Source organism: Lepidothrix coronata, unplaced genomic scaffold, assembly GCF_001604755.1.
Source record: "Lepidothrix coronata isolate B3197 unplaced genomic scaffold, Lepidothrix_coronata-1.0 Scaffold8, whole genome shotgun sequence".
Classification (NCBI taxonomy): domain Eukaryota; kingdom Metazoa; phylum Chordata; class Aves; order Passeriformes; family Pipridae; genus Lepidothrix; species Lepidothrix coronata.
The window spans coordinates 8,254,025-8,278,723 of NW_016690188.1; the positions used below are offsets into that span (position 1 = coordinate 8,254,025).

At 39.0% G+C, this 24,699-nt stretch overlaps 1 protein-coding gene across 2 annotated transcripts in view; it reads left to right on the forward strand.

The window, feature by feature from the left end:
- Nucleotides 1-49: 49 nt before the first annotated feature.
- Nucleotides 50-24,699, forward strand: part of BTAF1 (B-TFIID TATA-box binding protein associated factor 1) — a 49,217-nt gene continuing 24,567 nt past the window's right edge. Inside the window, exons 1-8 of one of the 2 annotated variants that reach the window (XM_017803890.1) lie at nucleotides 50-579; nucleotides 5,052-5,146; nucleotides 15,854-15,977; nucleotides 17,019-17,133; nucleotides 19,959-20,105; nucleotides 22,537-22,700; nucleotides 22,978-23,114; nucleotides 23,745-23,856. In XM_017803890.1, coding sequence (XP_017659379.1) covers nucleotides 541-579; nucleotides 5,052-5,146; nucleotides 15,854-15,977; nucleotides 17,019-17,133; nucleotides 19,959-20,105; nucleotides 22,537-22,700; nucleotides 22,978-23,114; nucleotides 23,745-23,856 — 933 coding nt within the window. In that variant the 5' untranslated portion in view covers nucleotides 50-540. Of the gene's footprint in view, nucleotides 580-5,051; nucleotides 5,147-7,379; nucleotides 7,576-15,853; nucleotides 15,978-17,018; nucleotides 17,134-19,958; nucleotides 20,106-22,536; nucleotides 22,701-22,977; nucleotides 23,115-23,744; nucleotides 23,857-24,699 lie in introns of those variants that run through there. The other variant, XM_017803891.1, reaches the window with a different exon arrangement.

Sequence of the window (24,699 nt, forward strand, 5' to 3'; positions counted from 1 at the left end):
AGGGGCAAAAGGTAAATGACCTACAAGGAACCACAAGTACAATTAAGATCCTTCCCTGTTTATTTGCCTCAGAAGTCACTGCTAGCAAGCTGCAGGCTTTTTTTCTCATGTGCAAAAATGATCAGTGATGTGTTAACACTTCAAATTTGGGATGCACTACTACAACCAGTGTGCCAGGACCAGCGGTTCAATGACCTGAGCAATAGCTTCTGAAGATCAGTTCTTGCCTTAAGACATCTTATGTGAAGCATCCAGAAATGCAGATACCCAAAAATCATTTCTGGCTTAGAGTCTGCTCTGGAAAGAAGGAACGTATCCTCCATCTGGAATTTAGCAAGGGGATATGAATCCCTGGCCACAGTGAAGAGCAGTTTATTTAAAATATGCAAACAGAAAGCAATAGCTTCCATGCTGTTATCAACCACCAGAGCTTGTTTCCTCTCCAGGCTGACTCTTACTTACTCCAGTTGTCAGCAGACCGTGCTTTACTAGCTCCAGTGGACAGCAATTACCAAACCTGCAGATCCCTTTCTTCTTCTTATGGGGACCCAGACAAAACAGATGACAAAAAGGAACCAGGTGAGGAAGCAACTTGTTTCTTTGTTCTCCTGAGATGAGAAAATAATGCAAGGAGAACAGGAAAAGAAATATTTTTAGAAATAAAAAGGAAAGAGAAGGGAAAATGAAAATTAAAATGTCGGGGAGAGGCTTATGAGTGTGAGGGAAGAAATGTGCAAAAGATGCATGTGTAAAAAGCTGGTGAAAGATTACTGAGCATAAAGAGGCCACGTGCTGGAAGAGTTCCTGGCAACTTCTTATCTGGGTCTTCTAAGCTGTGCCTGTGGCTCTGTGTGAGCACCATGCTGATGTAAATAACAGTTATCAAAAAAATACAGGAGCACTCAGACCTCTAATCCTTCAATAAAGTCATATGGGAGCTTAAAACTAATTAAGGCTTCTCCCTAAGCTTTAAATCTAGTCTATGTGTAGTATAATATCCTGAAGATATTCCCTGTTGAATCCAATGAGAATTTCAGATAAGCAAGTAAGAAACTACTCCACAAACCTGTTTCACACATTGAAAACAAGCTTGGTTTTTACTGGGTATCAGGAATCCCATAATTTGAGGAATTTGAGAATAAAATCCAATTTGTTTATTACAGGTACATACCTGTCCTATCTCACACTTTCAGGACAGCATCAAAACACACTATAAGGTTGCTATTACTGTACCCATCACACAAAACTTACAGTTATAAATTAGTTAAAGTGTAACAAACAAATCTCAAGTAATTGCCTCTGTAAGTACAACAAGCAAGCCAATATAGAGTCATACAGAAAGCAGGAGACATTTTATTCCTTTATGAGGAGCACTCAGGACTGAATGTTCCACAAAGGAAGGTGAAAGAGCCCCCAAGACAGATAAACTTGGTAAATTTGACACAGGTAAGGATGTTCCCCATATAGTTCTTCAAAGGACCTCTTCTAACATAAAGAGAGGTTTTTGCTTTCAGTTATACTACCAAACAAAAGTCTATACAGCGAAATTAACCCTTTAAGGAGAAGATAAGAAAGTACAAGCAGTTATTAATATCTGTTAATCACGTCTCAGTCCATCTTTAAGATGCACAAAGTAAATAGAAGAAACAAAGTATAAACTTTACTATATCTGACTGCTAGAGCTGATTGACCCTTGTCTGCACATCCCAAATGAAAAATAGGACCAACACATCATATTGTAGCTATTTTATAGCTATTCTTGTATACAGGGAATGGTAAATTCTGATTTTCACATTACATGTGAAAAATAGGCCTAAAGTATATTCTGAGAAACAGTGTTTGCAAATTAAAAGAAAAACATTAATTGTTTTCTATCATTTAAATACAGTAGTTATAATAAAATAGAGCGAGAGCAAAGAGTATGGCCACCAGACTTGTTTTTAAATCTAATTTAAACTCATTAACTGCAGCAGAACTTGTGATGATGGCCACAGATTAGCTTTCTTTTCTATCTTTGAAAAGCAACAGCTTTTGGAAAGAGCTGGACTAGATGTGAAACCTCTGGCCTTGTTTATTCAGCATTATAGTGTGTTTCTGAATCTTTATGTCCCTGATGACAGAGGTGCTTTTCTATCTATGCTCTTTGTATTCAGTTTGTGCACACTGGAATTATATGCACTTTTTTTTTTTAACTGCACAGGCTAATGTCCCTCTTGCATTAGCTCATGAAAAAAAAAAAAGAGGACAATTAGGCTACTGAAATTAAATAAACAAAAAAAACCCCTTAAGGCCACACAAGCTTACATAATAGAAAAACTTAATAATTTCTTTCTTCATGTTATTTTCATGTTACATTTTTTAAGGGGCATATGTAGAAAGACCTGCAGATTTATAGGGAGAGTTTGACCTCATTATTTCCATTTTTCTTTGTCTCTAACTGTGGCTCATTTTTGCCTGTTACCTTAATCCAAAAAAGCCCACTCAGATACTTGACAGGAGCTTTTCTCCCCTTCAGTCTTCTTTCTGGATTTGAAATACTAAATTCATTTTTACATATGTATGAATATCTGTGTATAAATGTATGTATATGCGCATTTTAAACATATATATAAATTTTTGTATATAAATGGAGATCTCTGCTCTCCTAAACATCAGTGAGAGAGCAGGTATAAAGATGAAATTGTCCATGTGAGTTACTATTGTTAATCTCTGAATACTTCAGAGTTTTTAAGATGGATTTAGTGAATGTACATTTACTTTAATTACTTTCCTGACATAGAAAGTGGTGTAGTTTCTAATAACACCATGCAGAGGAGGGGTCAAAAGAGGGAGGATTTAAGTGTAAACATAAAAGTTTGTTTGGAAAAAAGAACAACTGTATGAAGTGGATAGATAATACCATTTCCTAAAAAACATGCCACAGGAACAATAAACTACTCAAACTGCAAAATATTTATTTAAATTAGGAGCCTGGATAACAGCTAGACAAAACTAAGAAACTTTCAGGTTTTTACACATAGAGAGTACCCAAAGACTATCAGTAATTTAAGTCTTCATCTGCTGTAAAATAGGGTGGAAAGTAAAGCTAAGTTAAAAAATGAGAAGTTCAGGATCATGGAACAAAATGCTGAAGAAATTACAGACCAGGGCTAACAAAACCAAGGTGGTTGTACAACCTTGTACAACAAGGTTGATCAGTTGTACAGAATATCTGTTTAAAATGGAAATGGGCAAGAAGCAACACTTCTGAACAAGTCCATGCCATCTCGTGAGATAAAATCCCTGGGAACAGAAAATCACAAAAGGGAATCACAAGGTTTTTTTCTCTCTATTTATCACATCAGGAGCCTCTCATTCAGGAAAATTGTCCCGAATTTACAATGTTAAATATGATCAGAGGTAATGAAATCTAATGAGATAATTACACAGTCCTGGTGACATTTGGAACCTTTTAGATGTTGGTGATTTTCACTAACTGATGGTTATTACAATCCTGTTTGATGTTGAGAAATGGGAGCCCATCAAATTTTTTTCACAAATGTTGCTGATTCGTGTTGTGAGTGGAAGTGGCTTTGCCCTGATTTGGCTCTCAGAATTCAGCATTTCATTGGTATCTCTGAGGTGTTTTCGGACTACAAGAGCTGTCAGTCAGAATCCAGCCTCCAGCCACCATCACTTACTGTGAAGAACTCAAAAGGAAGGCCATGTACAAGTTGCCATTTTTTAACTGGCTTTCAAGAAGGTTATGCAGCTAGTAAAAAATCTCCGTGGAGTAAAAATAAGACCATTAAATTCTGAGAGTTGGCATGGAAACTAGTGAAGCTTAGATGATAAGAAAATAAATACACCTTTAAATAAAAATTAAGCTGAATAGCAACAAAAAGTATCAATTAGCAAGAAACAAGAGATTATTCAAGAAAAAAATAAATCCTTCAGCAATCAGAAATCTGCTTTTAGTGACACCACTAAAGAGCGGTCTAACCTACAGGGATAAAATCTCAAATAAAAACAAGAAAGATTAAATAATACTTGAAGAAGAAACAGTTAAATATATAAAAATAAATAAGAATTTTAAAGTATGTTAGAAATAGTCTACAAGGTAGCTGGTTAATTTGCAGATCTTAGAACACAAAGCACCATTAAGAAACACATGTTGCAAAGAACCTGCACAATTTACCTGCATAAAATCATAAGACTTCCAAGGGAATTCAGAAATCAAATAAGATAGCCACTCAAATGTGTGCAAATTATTATGAAAATAATCTTTACCAGACTAGAAGGCATCGGATGTTATACCTACCACTACAGAGAGGCTGCTGGGATCCTAAGCAAAACAAATCTAAAAACCTTCAGAACAAAAAAAACTAACTGGAAAAACAAAAATTGAAGACTAGAACATGTAGAAGATTATGTTATGTCAGGCCTAATCACAAGGGATTCCACCTGTGCCTCTGTCATCTGCTATTTGCACAGCTGTAGCACTTGGGGACTGCACCATTTTTTTCCCTGGGCTCCAGCAGCAGACAGAGCACATACGAAAGCTGCAGTCACTATGAATCTGCAGACTAAGCAACAAGAGTTCACAGGTGAACACAGTTGGTAGGAGGAGGAAAACAAAAACATTTGAGATGAATGCAGGAAGTACTGATCATAACATACCAACTGAAATTATTTATCTAATATAGGAACAGGTCTGAGAGAGTACGCTGGCACAGAACAGATCTGCGGGGGAGATTCTTTTAACAGAAGAAGAAAAAAGAAGAAAATACATGGCTTCTCCTTGAAAAATGGGGCAAAAAACAAATATGCAAAAAGAATTGATATGACTTACAGAGCAGGTGAACAGATGCATGGGCAAAGAATTGGTTTTCATAGGGTGCAGGAAAAGGATTGAGCAGAAGATATGGGTGAATAGTTAAGTAACAACACGCTTTACATAAATGTCACATCAAAATACAAAAATATGTGGTGTGAAACTTGAATGAATTGTGTTTCAGTCCAGAATGCCTACTATTATGTAAATAACAGATCATTCTTTCTGTCTTTTGCAGATTGTTTTGCTGGAACTGCAGTTTATCATAATTCCTGCAAGTACCCAGTGCCTAAGACCCACCACCAATATTTTCCCCACACTTATTTTTATCAGGTAGGACAACCTCTATGGAGTTGTTCAAAACAAATTTATTGCATGTTTGATGTGCCCTCTGCCTTGACTGCTATTAAAGGAATGCACAAAATATTTTTAAGGAACCTAAGAGGAAATAGAGTGTTAGAATTGGAAATAACACCTGAGGATCATTTCAATAATGCCCACAGCAGGACAGGATTGCTACTGATACCTGGCTAAACAAACATGGAAATATTATCAGGGATGTTTGCTATACATCCATGTCAACAGCACTGAATAGGCAAGAAAAATATCTCCACTCTCAGCCTGCTCCCTACCCCAATTCCCTGTTGTTCCTCACTATCACATGGCGAAATAGCAGGCACCCCATCCTGTGGAAACATGTAGGCACATGGGACAGGAGTAGGCATATGCCTCGGATCATGGCCAGGGACCTAGGCAGAGACACCTGCAACCCATGAGGGCACAGGATGGCAGAAAGGAAGGTGTGCACAGTTTTTGGAGTACTTTGGTAAGAGGTTCCTGGCCTCCAGCTCAGCCCACTGACTTTTCATGTGTATTCTGCTACAGGAGGCACATTGAGCTGTCTGAAGGTAGTTATTGCATCAGAGCCATGACAGGGAAAAGGCGTTATCTGGGTCACTGGGTCTAGCACTGTGACAAAAACTATGTCTACCACTGAAAAATGAATCTGTGGTTTGCTCTGGCCACGTTCTGTGCTGCAGAGGCCTCGGGCTGACTCACATTGCCGGTGTTTGGGGCCACTGTAATGCCAGCTCCCAGTCACCACAGAGCTCCCACTCAACGACAGGAGAGGGGACAGTCACCTGGAAAGTCACCTGGGACAAACTTTATGTAGGACTGAAGTATGGCGTGCACCTGCATGGATAAAAACAGATTGAAGTGACACTGTACCAGTGTCTTGTTTATAGAACTGTAAAAAGACAGTGATCACGCAGATGGCATTAGTATGTCTGTTGGAAATTCTGTGTTAGTGGGGAAGGAATGAGCCAACCCATACATGAAGAGTTAACTACCCCGGTGAAAGGGAGATCATCCAGAAAGGCTGGGGCAGCAGAAATCCCGATAGAAAGGTTGGGCATGAAACACACACCTCAATGGGCTTCAGAAGAAAACTTTTATCACACAGCATTATGGAAGTTCACATGTTTATTCAAGTTTATGCCACCACTTACAGGAAAGAAAAACCTATTATTGTGTTTCCAGCTTATCACATGAAAGGTTACATACGTCAGCTAACTTGATGTCCCCGTCTGGGACCATTAATTCAACGGATTAATCGAAGTCTAATTTCTTAAACTGGATCTGATGGAAGCTGATAGCACGCACTTGGAAAGCCTGGTTTTTCCCGGAGCTCAGGGGCACTGCTGGGCGGGATCCCGGGGATCCCGCAGCACCGCCTGGAGCCCGCTGGACCGGGAGGACAGGCAGCTGTCCCGGCAGGGACACGGCAGGAAGCGGAAAGGAACGCGGCCGTCCGCAGAGGCGCCGTAGCTGGGCCGGGCCATGTGCCCCCTCGGTGCCCGGGGTGGCTGGTGCTGGTTAATACAGCCCTGGGCATTCACCAGCCCCGCACTGTGGGGGCTCCGGGATAGCGCCCGCCCACAAGCCTTGCGAGTCCGCCCGACTCGACCCGGGAGCGGCGCGGGGCACGCCGGGAGTTGTAGTTCCCGTGGGCCAAGCGTTCGCGCCGCAGCACCGGGCATGGCCGAGGGGCGGCGGACCTCGGCAATGGCGGGGGTGCTCCGCGAGCTCGCCGAGCACTCGGCCGCCCTCCCCCGCCTGGGAGGGGAGAAGTGCCACGATCCGGTGCACTGGGAAGAAACGCTCGTACTCTGCGTTCTAGTGCCTTTGTTCTCCACTCTGGGTGGGGGACTGGGGCACTATCTTTTGAGGCCCCCCCGCCGCGCAGATGGCACGCTCCGGCGGCGGCGGGCGCCCCCCCAGCCGGCCCGGCGGCTCCATGGCCGGTCCTGCTCAGTGCGGGCGCTGCGCGCGCCCGCCCTCCTCGCTCTTAGAAGCGCCCCCGCCATTGGCTGCGGCCGGGCGCCCTTGCCAATCAGGAAGCGGCTCTCATGGAGGAAGGGAATAAATACAAGATGGCTGCTCATATAAAACCAGGCATTGGGCTTCGCCCCGGCGATGGGGGAATCGAGGCTTTAACCGGCGCTCCGAGGGTCCCGCGTCGCTCCCGCCCGCTCTGCCGCCGCCCCGCCCGGGGGAGCGACACTCCAGCCGCCGCCGGCCACTGCCGCGCTCAGCCGCTGCCCGCGGATCGCCGGCGGGGCCGAGGCCGGGTGCGGCGCCCCAGAGGCCCCAGCGAGGCCTTGCGCCCTCCGCCCCGGCAGCGCCCCGGCCCCCGTGCCCGCCGTCCCGCCGCCCGCCGCCAGCCAGGCCCGGCCCCGGGCGGCCATGGCCGTTTCCAGGTCGGTGGGAGTAGGGAGGGATGGGGGGAGGAGGCCCGTCGGCGGCGGCCTGGAGCTCCCGGCCCTCGGTGCGGCCTGGCGCCGGGGGTGCGGCGGGAGGAGGGGGGCCCGCCTTCCACCCCCTTTCGCCTTGGGAGCCCGCAGAGGCCTCGCCGGAGCCGCCCCGCTGGGCTCGGGGGGTGGCTGCGTGCTCCGGCGCCTGGATGTGCTGCCTGGCCTGGGGTGACTCCTTTTCCCCCCTCCCTTCCCCGGGCTGCAGGGGCTCTGCCTGGGGCGTCCCGGGCTTCCTCCTGCATTGGACACCTTTTTTTTGGCCAGTCCTTCCCAGGGTGGTTAAACTGCTAGGAAATAGGCGATTACGATATTGAGTCTCAAAAACTGGCAAGAAACCGTTTTTGCCTTTCAGAGCCCTTAGTTGTAAAGTAACCAAAATAAAATAGACTTTCATGGAGAAAAGTGATTAGTGTGTTCTGGCTCTGCCTCAAGATGTTGGGCAGTATCTGCTTACACACATGTGCTCTGGGGTGTGCCAGCGTTTAAAGCATTCACAGATACAGAGGTATGTCTTAACAGAGCTGTTTTATAAAAAACGCTGAGCACAAATTCCTGCCTTTTTTTCTTTTTTTTTTTTTTTTTTGTGTGTGTGTGTATGTGAAATGGGCGCGTTAAGCTTCCTAACAGGATAGTTGAAAGGAAACTATAAATCCAAATTAAGCTTGTGATAGATTAGCTCCAAGTCACGTGTTGGTAGTATCTCTGTACTTCCAAAGTGCTATCACAAAAGTAAATTCTGTTTCTGAAGCTGCGTGTGAATAAGTTTACAATTCTGTGTGCACATTTATAATGGAAATCCATTCTTCGTCAAAATTTGTGGCAGCAATACACCTTTTATGACTTCTAGTGGCAGGTGTTTTATTTTGAGCATTATAGTTTCTAGAAAGTATCCCTTTGTTTTAGTCTATTATTTTTTTAATGAACTTGTTACACACTTGTTGGGATTTTTTTCTCCCTCCCTCCCACCCCCCCAAATCTGTCCATAAGAATGTGGAAATAGTAAGGACTGCTGTTATAAGACTACTGTGTATGTTAAAGTCATCATGTAAAATAGAGTAGTATTTCAATTACATTGGGACTGGTCAGTCTGCTTAAATAACTTTGCTAATGTACATATGATATGGGGGCTAAATGGAATATCAAATGGAGCTTTTCAGGTATATGCTGAGGCTGTGTCTGTTGGAAAGGCTGATTTCTGTTTCAGTTACGGAAAGGTTGCTTTAGTGGAAAGCAGCAGTGCTCTGTGCAGAGATGTAGTTAGCACCTGTTCGGGAACTCAAAGGACAATTCTGATTTAGATTTGGCTCAGTGTGGAGCACTAAAGAAGTTGGTGTTAATAATAGTGTGATATTGCTTCAGAGTACAGTTTTAAAATCCAAATATTACACAAGTTGAACATAAAGTATAGAACTTCAGTAAAGGTGCTGTAATACTGGTGAGTTGGTATAGAATTGTTTCACTTTCTCAGAAGTACACATTTTGGAGTGCTGTAACATCTTGATGATTCCTGGTGAACACCACAGTTTCTGTAATTGTAAGAAGGGATAATGTGTAGATTTGCCTTTGTGTGTGGTTTTAACAGATACAGCAAAGCCCGTCTGTGTCCCTTTGAAGCTACACAGCAACTCCTGATAAATGGACCTTTCTGCAGCGGGACCATGGGAACACTGATACAGTATCACGGCTGCTTTTGTAAATAAAAGAAATTGTCTTCACCTTTTACTTCAGAACACTGAACTTCAAAGGTCCTTTCCTTTCAGGCTACACATAATTGTGTACTTATGTGTATATAGCCATGTAACTATATTTCTGTAAAGGGTGTAGGTGGTCCAGCTTCTTTACCAATTCCATTTACTTGTAGAGATCTGCACTTTTGCTCTAGGTAGTTAGTTATTTTTTTTTTGATGGACCAACATAATACTTCATTGTTGATGACTAACTGTGCAAGTTTGGAGAGTGAGGAAGAAGCTGATTCAATTTCATTGGGGGTAGTTCTATTTTGGAGCCATATTTTAAAAATAAGGTTTTCTTGGAGGTGGGGGTCAGGATAGTTTTACATTGACAAAACAGTAAATTATCAAGTGGTTGTTTTCCCAGAAAAGTTCAAAAGGCTCAAAATTAGATTGAGAATCAATTGTGTAATTAGTTGTAACCTGTTGACAGAAAAGTCTCATATTTCATTCTGCATTATATGTATACATGCTTGTTTGATCAGATTCTGCTGTTACGTGGACTGAAGATCTGCTTCTGTTTAAAATAGACCCAAAAGCAGAACCATAGATACTTCATGCCACAAGATGTTGCAGAATAGTTACATTGTATATGTTTATCTTTTTGGTAATTTTATCCTGAAAAGACTAATGAATGCCATCCTTCAGGAGTAGGGATAGGTGGGTAGGAAGGTTGATGTTCCTTCTGTGAAGGTGCAAGCTAATTTGGTAGGCCTTAGCTTCTGTTTCCAGTCTTAAAAGTATAGATGAAGTAGTATTAATGTTTGCATAGCTAATAAAAAAAAAATCTTGATAGTGGAACAGAGGAAGTGAAAAGTTTTGCTTCAGCTTCATTCCTACAAAGTGCATGGTCCAAACGAACAATTGTAGTGGCTCACTAGTGATCTTTTTAAGATACTTCAGTTGAAAAAGTAATACTGCCAAGAAAACAACAGCTCTCACAGACTACTCAGGATGATTTGGTCTGTGTAAATTTACTACTGCTTTCTAGAGATTTCAGTGTTTTCATTTGTGTGAATTTGTGTATAAATGGTAATATGTAGATTAGGAACCTAGTTTTAAATAAATAGTAATGTCAGAAGGCTGTGAGACTAAAACTCCTGGAACTAAGCAGGCCTCGTGTATTGCTCTCAGCTTTTGAAGTGTAGGGCTGTGACTTCACAAGAACAAATGGTTGCACGGGCTGCCATCATTACTTATGTAATATTTCAAATTAAATACTGCATCAGAAATATCTTTTATGTGCCCTGTGTATCTTTTAGAAATGCTTTTCTAGTGTTATCACAAGTTTTCTCTATAACTAATTCAGTTTTTAGCTTCTTTGGAAGCTATTACTTTAGGCAGTTCTTGCATGAAAAGCAAGAGTTAAACTGAGCAAGTATGTATTCAGTGCTACTTAAGAGGCCTGTGCCTAAAGCATCAGACAGATGCTGTATAACCAATGTGGTTACAGGAGTTCAGAATCAAAAGAGGGGGAAAATAGTGTAACTTTTCTGTTGTTGGTAGAGATTAACTTGAGGACCAGAACAGTCAAGAGCCTTTGACTGTGTTGCTGTTTGTGGGAGGGAGCGCTGACAGTCATGGGAAGGGAGGAAGCAGAAGTAGCATGTGCAGTGCTGCCCAGACGAGATAGAGCCTGAAGTTTCTCAGACACTCTTTTCTAACGAACTGAAGTGAGAGTTGAAAGTCAGGATTGTACATTAAGAATGGCAACCTGCTCCAGCAGATGGAACTTTATTCTCAGCGAGGAACTTATCAGTACACTTCTTCTATTAGTATGTCTTGACAGCTGTTTCAATTTCCTGTTCTTTCTCGTAGTGTTTGTAATGTAATTGGCCATATGTGTTGGGGTGCATTGTTAGTTGTAGATACATATGTAGTAGTTTACAAGTAAAACAGGTACAGCCTAATGCTGTAGATCATATATGGAATATACAATCCATATGGAATTAATTATACTAATTTTAGCATTTGGTTGGCTTCCATATGCAACATATAATACTGTGACCCAGTGTGGTCATGGAGCTCTTGTTTTATTCTGGATGTTCCTTCAGCTGCTGTGCAGGAAACAAGGTTTCTCCATTGTCCTCAATCCCGCCTTCATGGCTATAATTTACCTGTAAGAAGTAAAATCACAATCCATCCTTTACGTGTATCATTGCACTTCTGGTTTTTGTTCTGAATTCTGTTCAGTGTTTTTTCTCTTGCTGGCTGATTGTGTATTTGAAAGTTGATTATCAACAGTTCATGTATACTTTAGTAGGGGCTGTAGGTGTTTAAGGCTGTGATGCTGACCAAGCTGGGATTTGACCAAATGATGAAGTGACAGCACAGGAGTGTTAGGTCAACAAGAAAAGCTCAGGCGTCTCCATTAGAACTAAGGTTGAATTTCACAGTGACTATCAACCCTGGACAAGTCTAAATTTTAATTTAGGGATGTTTTCTATTTTTGTACTAAGAAATAGTGCCTGTGAGGAAGCTTCTGGGTGTTGAAATACGATTTCAACAGCAAACTCCTTGGAGTATTCCCTTGCCTTCTGATGGGTACTACTAGCTAGCAGTTTTTCAAAGAGCTCTAGGCAGAGTGTTCCAGGGACGACACCACTGAGGATTTCTTGTACAGTCACACATTTTAATGGGTTGGAGGATACACTGGGGTAGTTACACAGTATTCTGTACCAGTTGGCCTTTACTGCCAGAGATTGCTCTCTGGACAGTTACACATGGTGGTGCACACAGATGTGAAGTCCAAACAGATCACTTCATTGGCCGCAGTGATCAGTTTGCTGTCCCTTTTAAGCCTCAACTGATTGAAAGCAACACATTAGAATTGTGGTCATTTGGAGCCCTGTGGGGACCCAATCCAGTCAGAATACTTACACTGGGCCAGTTGGGATCTTTATACAATTCAGCTGCAGACATCTTCTTTTGCCACCATTTTGAAGACAACTGTTCATAACTGTAGCTTGACCTGGTCACTGATTATCCAGCTACTAGCTGGATAATGCCTCTATTGCTGAAGGGCTTTCAAATCCATATCATCCAGTTTCCACAGGAATGACGTAAGGTTCACTTTAAATAGTATGACAACTGTCCCTTCAGGTGGAGATCAGCCTCTGTTTGGGGTGATACTTTTGGCAGCAAAGAACTGCAGATTAGCTTGAAGAACAGAACAAGTCACTTGTTGCAGCACTTGCCGACTGTGCCTGGGTTTGGGTCGTGTCTAGCTTGGTTTAATGCTGAACATGTGAAACTGGTGACTAGAAGATGGTACCTGGAGAGTGCCACAAAGTTAGTTTTAGTGGCTCTTTTCTTAGTGAAGTGGCTCAAATGCTACTGAATGCCTGTTCTTAAGCACCTGCCTTGATGTCTTTGTGTCAGAAACATTTCCAGTCAAATGTCAGTGTAACAGCTCATAAGGTGTTTCTTAGAAGAAAAATACTTGAGTGTAATGCTGATCGTAAGAACTTTAATTGCTGCTTCCAATTGTGTCTTGATGATACACTTCATCAGGGACTAGAAAATCTCAAATTTCTGAAGTGAGAGGAAGAGTTTATTTACGCCTTTGAGTAAGGTAGTGCTTGGTAATGAGCTCATAGGGGTTGTGTATGGTTGCTGTCCTTTAGGTGAGATGTAGTTGATGAGGGATTAGCAGATGACAGAAGGATTATCTAAACCATTGCTTATGAGTAAAAAGTGAAGGACTTTTAAAAAAAGTGAAGGACTGATCACAGCAGTTAAAGTCCAGGAAAAGTAGTTCTAGAGATGTGTTTAATTTTTAATATTTGTTGGTATTGAGATTTTTTGTAACAATTCATATATCTTTCTTTTTAAGCTTTTTTTCCTCAAAGTACTCTCTGTATTTCTGTTGTTTGCTTCTGTCTTCCATAGGCTTAGAACAATTTTTCTGACAGACTGCATTGAAATATTTCATGAAGTAATTAAAAATGTTATCTGTATTTTAGAGCATCACACTCTTACCACACTGCTTCACAGTTCTATGTTATATTTGTGAATGATGTGAGACACATGGTGCCTGCTTACAGCACTGTCTGTAATGAGAGGCAGGAACCACATGCCACGATAGAACTTAGTTCTCTTTGGCTTTAGTAACTAGTTAGAGACTGTTAGTTTGTCCTGAGAATGATGACCTTGTCAGAACTTACAAAACTTCTTTCCAAACTGCAGATACTCAAAAATAATTTGTTTAGGATCGTTAAGGTTTTTTTTTTTTCATTCTTAATGAAACTCAGAATGAAAGCTTTAATTAAAAAAAAAAAAACCAAAAACTAGCACTGCTGATCAGTCGAACTTTTGCAGTGCTACCCTTCCAACTCAAGCAGAATTCAGGCTCTGCCATACTCTGCTGCAGCAACACCAACACTTATTTGGAGCTATTAAGATTTTTAAATTATCAACAGTTTGGGAAGTCTACATCAGGGGAGTCTGGGGGAGAGAAAGAAAGAATGATTAGCACGACCAGGAGTACTGTTAGTCAGATGTTGTTAGCTAATTCTCTTTCCATTTATCTTACTGGGTTGAATGCTGAAGCCTTCCTGTTTGTGAATATATATATGTGTGTGTGTGTAAAAACTGAAAGATTTTTTTGATTTAATTTGCATTTATGTGTAAGTTAAGCGTATTGCAATTTAAAATCACAAATTACAAACCAAGCGTACTGCAGGTTGAAAAAAACCCCCAAAACAACAAACTATATTTTGTAAGTAACAGAGCTTCAAAAAGTTGTGGGTTTTAGGAGTGAAGATGTAGTGTTGTAACTAGGTTTGGAATTCGAGTTTTTGAGGGTAGGCCAACTTAGTGGTTTCCTCCTGTTTTGACACATGACGAATTCTTGCTGAGGAAGTGGTCAAAGTTGCACATTCGGCTTGACTTTGAGATGAAAAAAGATAATTTAATAGTTAAAGGAGTGGGTGGTGCTAAATGGCAAACATGAATATGGAACACTGAAGTTTCACGGAGAGAGAAGAATGAAAGAGGTGAGAACAAGCAAGTTAGAGTAAGCAGTGATGCCTCTGAAAGCTACCATATTTTGTATTGAATAATACTGACTGCTGCAAATCAGGTTGGGCTATTACTGTCAGAAATACTGAAGAAAAATACTGATAAATGACTAGATACCAGTATGTTTCTCATGACTAGTCCACATGTCAGCAATTTGGAAGAATGTGAAGCTCTTTCTTCCTTAACTGTCTAATCACATAAAACTACTGGGTTAGATATATTTGGGGTTTAATTTTTGTGACTTTGAAACAATTTACTAACTAGTAAATCATAGCAATTGAAACTATTAATCTGCAGAAATTGAAATGAGCTCACCTAGTAGCAGGAGGATAATTATTTCTAAGCTGACAAATATCAGAAATGTGTCTAAAAAATTAAAATTTGAAATGCTTTTGATTTAGAATTTTTTTAAATCTAACAAATATTTAACCTAATACCTCTAGTTGTGAGAGTATGAAGAAGAGTTGTTTGGGATACCAGATGAAACTCATCTAGGTGAGCGTCAGTGCTGTGTGAAGTCCAATTTCGTATTGTTGCAATGTTTGGAGGAGTATTTCTATTATTAAGGAGCAATTCTGATCGCACTCTGTGGACAGATTCTAGATCCATAGTCAGTAATAACTTGTTATTGCCCAGGGGATAAACTTAGCACTCCTTAGACCTCTAACTGACCCAGTGGTCGTGGAGGAAATAATGAACATTTGTAACTTCAGTCACAGATTTGAATATCTAGATAGTTTTTTACATGGTAACTATGTCAAAACAGAGACTTTTATTTCTCATTCAGTAACTCTAAACAAGAAATGAGCAAACTGTTCTAAAAATAGATGATTGGGGTCTTTCACTAAATACAGAGTTACTGTGAAAACAGATGTACTGGTTAAATCCCTGTATTTCATGGGAAGGACAGAAGCATCAGATTATTTCAAAGCTGTTAATACAATAAGAGGTCGGTTTTATATATTCCAGGTAATTAGGGAGAAAATATGTGAAAAATAAAATTTGTTATTATGGAAAAGCAGAGTCTGATGTTATAGATCACAAGTTATGATGTCAGAAAAAGTGCTAATGAACAATAGCAGCAGTTGAACCCTCTGCTTTTTCTATCAGACAGAATTTGATGTTGATCACTTACAATATAACAGCATTTATGTTTCAAGATTGAAAATGTTTTGTCACAGAACAAAGACAGGAATAACTAATTTTTTTTCTTATAATTGCAGGTTTTTTAAACTAACATTTCTGACAATTTCTATTAATTTTTTTTTTTGCCAAATTAAATGTGGTTTTTAAAGCAACTATGCTTACTATTAGAAAAATAGTATGTTATTCACCCTGCCAACTGACAGTCTTCAGGCAAGCTTCTCTTCTGTTTGAGTTATATAAACTGAAAAATATGGGGGAATATTAATAGAAATGGGCACTGAACTATGAATAGTGTAACATTTTCAGTTTTTGTCAATCATATTTAGGCTTGATCGTCTCTTTATTTTACTGGACACCGGTACAACACCAGTAACAAGAAAAGCAGCTGCACAGCAACTTGGGGAAGTAGTGAAACTGCATCCTCATGAACTGAATAATCTCTTATCTAAAGTAAGCATATTTTTTTTCCCCTAGTATTTAATGGTGAGAATAAAACTAGTTTAAAGGAGTGTGGGTTCTGTGGGAAGAAGAAAAAGCATGGTAGTCTTGTGTTCTCCAAAAGTAGGAGACTGAAGAAAACTAGGGGTCTGCTTCTGTTAAACCTGCTGTTTTATCAGCTTTTGAAATTATTACAAAGTGAGGTTTCACTTTGCTTTCTGTAATGATATAATTCTGTATATCTGTAATCTGTAAATTCAGATTTTCCTCTGTAAAGGAAAGCTCTTCTGCCTTAAAAGATTTCTGCTCTTGCTTTTACAGATTATTACTTGTGTGATAAAGCATTAAAAATATAGAAGGCTGCATGTCTTTGAAAGGGCTGGAAAGTGGAAAGAGATTTCCATTAGTTTGAGACTTCAATCTGGCCGAATCCAGTAAAATCACTAAAAATAGTCTGTATCTGACTGCTGGGTAAGGCTCAGTGATCTCAGTTCTGTTCTTATTGAACAGGTGCTCTCACCACAATTGATGGTATCAGAGTGGCCAAGTAACTGAGAATATCAGACTACTTTCAAAGAAATAGTTTTTCCAGATTTGTGACATAGTGATAAATTAGTTTGGAATAGTGTATATGCTTCAAGTGACCCATGTTGTCTCTCTTCTTGGGTTAAATGACTTCAAAGTTTTAAGGTCTGTTAATCTCTTTTGAACATTTACTTTTAGAAAACAATAAAACAAATTAAAACCAGAAAATATATCGAACCTTGTTAACTAGCTGGAGGAAATCAAGCTTGAGTTTGACTGATGGGAGTAAATATATTTTAAATTCTTAATGTCTGGCTCTGCCAGGAGTTCTGCCAGGAAATGAGCACTACAGAGAAGGCTGCTGGCATTTCTTGGTTTGTTTTCCTGTCCTTCGTTGTTGTTGTTTTGACTGCTGTCTTTATTAAAACATACTTACTTTTATGCTATGGATTGAGTGTAACAGCTGATGGATTTTATGGAAGTACATTTTAAGCAAATATCTATTTACCTATTAATCTCTCCTTAAAGGTGTTAGTGTATTTAAGAAGTACGAACTGGGATACTCGTATTGCAGCTGGCCAGGCTGTTGAAGCAATAGTGAAAAATGTACCTGAGTGGAATCCAACTCCAAGATCAAAACAAGGTACTCCTTAAACTGTATAACTCGTTGTTTATCTTATGCAAACTGACTGCAGTATGAGACTTTTCAATACAACTGTATCATTCTGGTTTTTTATGAGTGTAGACTTTTATATGCATGTAAGTGGGACTGTTAGTAAACCTCTTTGGCTTTAGATGTTCACTTTCAGTTGTGCCTGACCTTCGTTTCTTCGAAGATTCCTATACTTGTGCTCTGTACCCTCATAAAGCTTTTATAAACAAAAGGAATAACTAGTAAAATGACGAAATGTTTAACCAATCAACTTCCTCACAATATTTTGCAGGAACTCTTTTCTTTGCTGTACCCTTGCTCAGAGCACCTTTCTGAGGGAGATGAAATGACAGCTTGCTCAATCTTGTTCTGTTTTTACTCACTTTGCATCTGAAATTGTCACGTTAGGGATGTTAGTTTCTTTTATTGTCAAGTTTTGGACTTACTGTCAGTAATTTTGTCTAAACCTGTTGGTACCGTCTATGTTCACAGCTTTGTGGCACAGGTTCCAGAAATTCACTGACTGTTTAAATTAAAGACAGACAAACACACACATACCCCCAAAGCAACAACAACAGAACTCTTATCTGTTTTGAGGTGATCTTGTATTTGTTTGATTTAGTGCCTCCTGATTCCGCTGATACAGAATTTGACAAGCAGGTTCTGCATTTACCTTAATCCACTGTCTTTGTGATTTTTGTAAATCATCATATTTGCTCTCCTCCAACAACTTCTCTTCATATTGAAGGGTTGCAGTCTCTTCAGTCTTGCCTCACCAGACAGCTGCTTTGTCTTTTTAAATATCTTCATTTGTCTTTGTGCTGTTTCTTTCTCGTCTTCCTTGAAATGCACAGAACTGCACACAGTCTACCTACATCTCTAGAATACTGATACTTACACACAGTGACAAAATTGTGTGCTTTGTCATGTCTTCAGTGTCCTTCCTGGTGATGCCCAGTACTTAGTTGGCTGTTCTGGCTTTGACTCCTCAATGAACTGATGAATACAGAAAACTGTCAAAAGTCCCTACAAAATTTGTATTGCATGTTAACTGCCAATTCAGAATTCAGTGTTGTGTGGGCATGGTTTAGGTTATTCATTTTGCACCTTATCTAGTTCTTTGTTCATTAGTCTGTTTTGAGAGTTTTCCTTGGATTTCCTAATGCTGTTGTGACTTTGGGCTACCCAAGAGCTTATTGTCATCTCTGTGCTTGGAGAAGAGTTTGTAGTGAATTCTTTCCCGTTGCTAAAGAGTGATAGAATTGGTTCTAAAACTGATCCCCAAAGGACTCCAAAGCTGACTTAGATCTTTAACCCCCTTTCAGTTTGTAAAAGGATGTTTTCCCCAGTTCTTGCTAACTTGGTTCCTTTGATTTATTTTTCTTCTGTGAAATCTCGCCAAAAGCTTTTAAATGTCCACTGGATGCCCTCTATCTACTTGCTGGAGCTCTTTAAGGACATTGATAATCAGGTTAATAAAAGGTGCTTGAATTTTTTCAGGAGCCATTCTGACTCCCAGTAAATCATATTTTTTCCATATACTTAATAATTTAGTTATAGAAACATAGAATAGTTTGGATTGGAAAGGATCTTAAAGATCATCTAGTTCCACTCTCTTTACCACAGACAGGGACTTTACTATCAACCAAAGATAGAAGTTGACTTCACTTGTCTAGTTCCAAGAATTACTTCTAGCATGTGTTTTGTACGTGGATATTGGGCAACCTGTAAGTCTTAGGGTACAGCACCTCTTTCAAATGTGCTGTCCAATTCTTGCATATCTGCCTATCAGATGACTGATGAAACTGAAAAGGTAATAATGTGTGTTTGAGAAAAAGGTACCATTTAACAGGGCTGACAGGCTATGCAGGCATTTGTTTCTTTTATTTCAGTTAAACTGTTGGTAGTAGTCAAACACATGTTTCACAGTGTCTGATTGCATTTAGGTTCTTCAGCTTGCAACAATCACTTCTCTTTTTGTATATGTGTAATGAAGTGTAGGCGATGTTTATTTTGTGTGATATTTTGTGCACTTTGACTCCTACTGTAAATGAACAAACTTTCATAAATGAGATGAAACACAGCAAACTAAATGCTGTAATTCTTGTAGGCAACAATTGTATTTGTACTCTCAGTTGTAATTCAGGATGTGAGTGTGCTGGTTTAAGTGGGAATAGCCAAATCTATTTGGATACTAAGCTATATGTGACTAGGAGCCACAAAACATGCTAATGTTTGCATGTTGAGGAGAGGGAATATTTTGAAAGTGAATTCATAATCAGGAAATAATGACTCCTTGTGAGGAACAAATATGTTCTGTATCAGTGTTGAACTGCACTGTACTTGAAGTTGGATTTGAGAAGAGCTCATAGTTGTCTTCGGCAGCCTTTGTTAGCTGACTTTTTCCCATACCTGTTAAGACTACTCTCCAGCTTCCCTACCAGGGATGCTTGGCTGTCAGGAGTATGCTATAGGTGAGGTACTTGATAGAACTATGTGAGTCATATGCAGTTCAAACTGTAAATTGACTATATGTGTACAGAGAAGGACTAATGTTAATGTCAAAGATTTAAAAAAGCTAAATTTATCAAGAGAAAAACTTTTAAATTTTTTTTCTAGTCAGTTAGGCACATCGAGTGACCTAAGACAAAGTCTGTCTCTGTGAAAAGCGAGCCTTTGCACTTCATGAATCAAAATGCTGTATGTCTCATTCTTTTAGAGGAGAGAAATTATTTCTTGCTCTTGCTTAATCTTCTGCTAGAATTTTGAACAAAAATTTCATCATATTGTCCTTAATATTTTTATTTTCTACCTAGAACCAGGCTCAGAAAGTCCTGTGGAAGATTCCCCTTCAACAGATCGGTTGCGTTTTGACAGATTTGATATCTGTCGGTTGTTAAAACATGGTGCATCTCTTCTTGGATCTGCTGGTGCAGAATTCGAAGTCCAAGATGATAAATCAGGTATATCTTTATCTTTTACTTGCAGACAAGAGAACCTACTAATTTGCAAAGATTTGTTGTGGCAGTTTTATGAGTCTAACCATCCATGGATTCTCAGAATGCTGGGAAATAACAAAAGAAAATATTCCCCAACATAAGTGGTTTGCATTACCTTTTTCAAGTTAAACAGTTTTTTTTTGGGGGGGGTGTATTGTCTGTTTGTTTTCTCCCTTTACAGAATTATAATGTGTACAGGGTGAAGAGAGTGGAAACCTGAAAGAGAGCAGAAAAAAACAGTATTAAGGCTTCTTTATAGTTACTGTAGATATCATTAAGAAGGGCAGGAGTTATCACCACTTTTTCTTCATTTAAACAGTGTTCTGAAATAGAGAAGTAGAATGCAGCTTATTTAAAAGCTTGAAGGTTTCTAGTATAGAAAGATTGCATGAAAAATACTGACAAGACTGTTGAAGTTGGAAGGTCAAATACCAGTGCCTGTGTCATGTCTTTTGTTTCAAGTGACTTGTCTAATTTTTATGTAACTTTTTAGTTGAGACTTGGTTTATATCAGTGTAATGACATTGAATTATTTTAATCTAAGCTACTTCTTTGCTATTACTGTACTTCCCTACTCTATTTCCAGTTCAGTGATGCTATAGATAAGGATCTGACTGCATAGCCCTGATTCCCTTGTTCTCTGTGTATTGAAGGGTTCTGTGCAGTGTACACTGAAGATCAGTAGCTCAGCAAGGAGCAGAACCTATGGCTGCTGAAACTTGAGCAGTGTCCTCTCTCTTAAGCCTGGCTGCTGATTTATTGCTTGCCATCTTTTTTGCTAGATTAATAAGGTGTTATAAAGGTTCCTCTCTTCTAATGAAACCCAATACTTTAGTCCATAGAAATCTGATATTTATCCCAGTGTCATATGATTGCACATAAATAACTTTAAGAATGAAAATAAATAAAAATATAATGTAACAAAAATAAGAAAATGAAAAAACTTTAGTTGCTACTTTTTAACTCGTGAGAAAATGCTTTCTCTTCTTTGTTTTGTAGCAGCTTCCCTTTTTAAGTAAGACGATATGAATGGATGTAAAGTAACTTAAATAATCTTTAGAATTAGCAGTCTGGCAATTTTTCCTAAGCTGATTTTATGAAAGGAAAAATATTTTGTAGAGAATGGAAGCTGTTTGTAATTGCCTGTCAGCTAAATGCAATGTACAAACCTATTGGTGTAGATATAATTAACTATTAATTACTGCTCAACTTGGTGTATACCTCAAAATTGTGCCAATATTGGTCATCTACTTGCAAGTTTATGTGCTAATATTTGACCAAAAAACCCCACAAGCTAGTCTTCTGACTGGTTCCTATACTGTGCATGTGAAGAGTGAAGTCTGACAGCCCTACAAGTTACAAGTTTTGGTTTACTTGGAGGGTTAATTCTACTCAACTGCTAAAATCTTCTATTTTTTTTTATGTAGACAGATACAGGTGGTCCTGAAATCTAGGTGTTTGGTAACTAGTGTTGAAGCTTCACAACATTCTTGGGGTAGCTTCTGTTAGCTTCCAAAATGAAACTTGCTTAACACAGAAGAAGATGGGAGCATAAGCATGATTTTCATAGGGTGCTGAAGCCTGTTTACAATCTTATCCTCAATCTACATTGCCATCAGAAGTTAGCTTGGGCAGAAGGAGACACCTGTGTCTAGTGTCTTTTACAGGGAAGAATGTTTCTGCAGAAAATGAGTTCATATTCAGCCTCAATATTCAGCTCAATACAGGGTATTGGATTAAATATCATTTGAGGGGTTCTATAGGTGGTTATTTCTTAGGTCTGTATTTTCCAACAGAAGATAAAAGTTTAAGAGGAAAAGAAACCTTTAAAATAAACCAAAACCAAACTAATCACCAACCCTGAAAACACAGACTGCCAAAAGTAAAAGATCCCACAAGGATGCATGTGCTCAATAAAAAAGTGATAGTTCTTGAATCAGTCTTTGCTTTTATTTTTTAGTGTGTTAACTTCTTCCTTTCAAAGTGCAATTTCTTGTCCAAGTCAAAACTTGGTTGTTTTTTAGTTTTTGGTGGTTTGGGTTTTTTGTTCGTTTTTTTTTGTTTGTTTGGGGGGTTTTTTTTTGTTGGGTTTTTTTTTGGTTGGTTTTGTTTTTTTGGTTGGTTTTTTTTTTCTTATTTCTGTGGACCAATTATAATTTAATGAATTTCAGGGACAATATTTTCTGCTTGAAATTTGATCAGTTTAAGTAGCAGTGTAGTTAGAGTAGCAGGAAAGGTCTTCTGGGTATCAGCGTGATGTGTTTTAAGAGACTGTATTAGCCAAGTACAATTTAATTCTGTAAATTTTGGCTTATGTTGTATACATTGAGCAAGTTTTCAGTAATGCATCTGTGTGGAAACCCAAGACATCTTTCTCATAAAAACTTCTTTCCAGGTGAGATTGATCCTAAAGAGAGGATAGCGCGCCAGAGGAAACTGCTGCAAAAGAAACTTGGCTTGGATATGGGCGCTGCGATTGGAATGAATACTGAGGATCTGTTCAATGATGAAGATCTGGACTATTCCCCTTCTTCAGTTTTACTAGTAAACAAACAACCTGTAGGTAAAACCTTGGGCTCTTTGACTGCAAGGAATAATACAGTGGGTTGAACTTCTGTGGTTATAATATTTGTATTTTAAATATGGTTGACATCCAATATGGTATGCTTTACCCTTCTGAATTCTTATGTCCCATAGTTGCCTGTTAGTATTATTTGATGTCAAACTGCCTCTCAGAGTTTGAAATGGAGGGTTGGGGAAGTTGAGACCAGTGTGGGTTTGAGAATTTTTCAGGACCTTCATTGAAAGAATTGACAATGAATGACTTTTCTTTCAGACTCTTCAGGCTGCTGAGTTAATTGACTCAGAATTTCGAGCTGGTATGAGCAGTAGACAAAAGAATAAAGCCAAAAGAATGGCTAAGCTATTTGCAAAGCAAAGATCCAGAGATGCAGTGGAAGCTAATGAGAAGAGGTATAATAGTGAACTGGTTTGCTTTTATTTCAGTTAAGCTGGGATTGTGATTTATCTGTTGAGAAACTTCCTACAGTCCTTGCATCTTAATCTTTTATGTGCAAATTGGGCTGATGGTGAAAAGCTTGTTTGCAGTATTTGTTCCATATACTTTAAGGAGCTTCAGAGGCATCTTGAAATAATGGGATGCTACAGCTGAAATTTGTGCTTTGTCCCTGTTATTAAATATGGCTTGAGAATAATGCATGAAAGTGGGGGTTTAAGAAGATGTATCTTTAACTTTGTTATTGTTCAACTTTCTGATGTATGCTGTGTTCCTCACTAGTTTATAGTGGCATATTATTGTATCTACTGTGTTTATAAGCAGTGAACAAAATTAATGACCTTATTTAGGAATTGCTGTGTTTCTTGGAAAAATCTGAGAAGGACTGTCAGTTTGGGACAGCATTCTATCTCCTCACTGAATTTTTTTTTTCATGTAAACTTACCTGTCTTGCATATTTCAGTGTTAAACCTCTCTGTTTTGTATTCTTGCCACACCTTATTGGATCTGAAGACTTCAATTGTAGAAGTAATTACTTCCCCTAAAGCATACTTCCAGTTCATAAACTTATACTTATTCCTTCTCAGCAATGATAGCACCGATGGGGAACCAGAAGAAAAGAGAAAAAAAGTTGCAAATGTTGTCATCAACCAGCCTGCTACAGACTCAAAAACATTGGTAGAAAATGTTCAAGAAGAGGTATGATGTATTGTTCTGCTGTTAGCAGGAATAACCATTGAGGTTTTTAGCAAAGTAATTTGAAGCAAAATTCCTTTATAGTCCCAAATCCTTTAGTCATTTCAGCATTAAGAGAAATGGAATGAAGAATGTCATTGGCAGATTACTTTTGTAGATAATGAAGCAAGACAGCTTCAAACTGTGTTTACAGCACTGAGGAAGAAAACACATTTAATCCACTGGTAGCAGTTTGTGACCCAAATGAATGTGAGTAGGGTGGCTACAGGTGTCAGACCTGGGTATTAAACTGTAAAACTGTGCTAAACACTTAGATGGTAGGATTACAGTTAGCCACAAATAATTTGATCTAAATGTTCATGTACACTTTATTTAATCTTTGCCTTACTTTAATTAGGCTTAATTTAGAATTAAGTTCTATCTTTAACAGTTGATGATGAAAAACCTGCATTTGCTTCAATAGACTAAAAAGCTGACAATTTAAGAAATGCTAAGCCAGAATACAAATGGTTCACAGAAGTTTATTTCAGACTTTATCTAGATTAGTCTGTATTCTCCAAAAATAAGAAATTTCCAGACATAGTTTTGTAATTACATTTTTATTTGGGAAAAAATGATTGGAAAATTAATTTGAAAGATGAATGATAAGTGCAGGCTGAACAGCTGCTGATTGCTGGCTGTTTTTCAGTCGCTTTGTCTATGTGATGATGTGAACTTACTAATGGTAATATAATTTCCTTTCCACAGCCACAGCAGTTTCCTTGTAGGAAATTTTGGGATAGTGGATACGCTTCTGGTTTCCAAAAATGTGGAATGTGTTTTGAACAGGATACTGTTTATTACCAA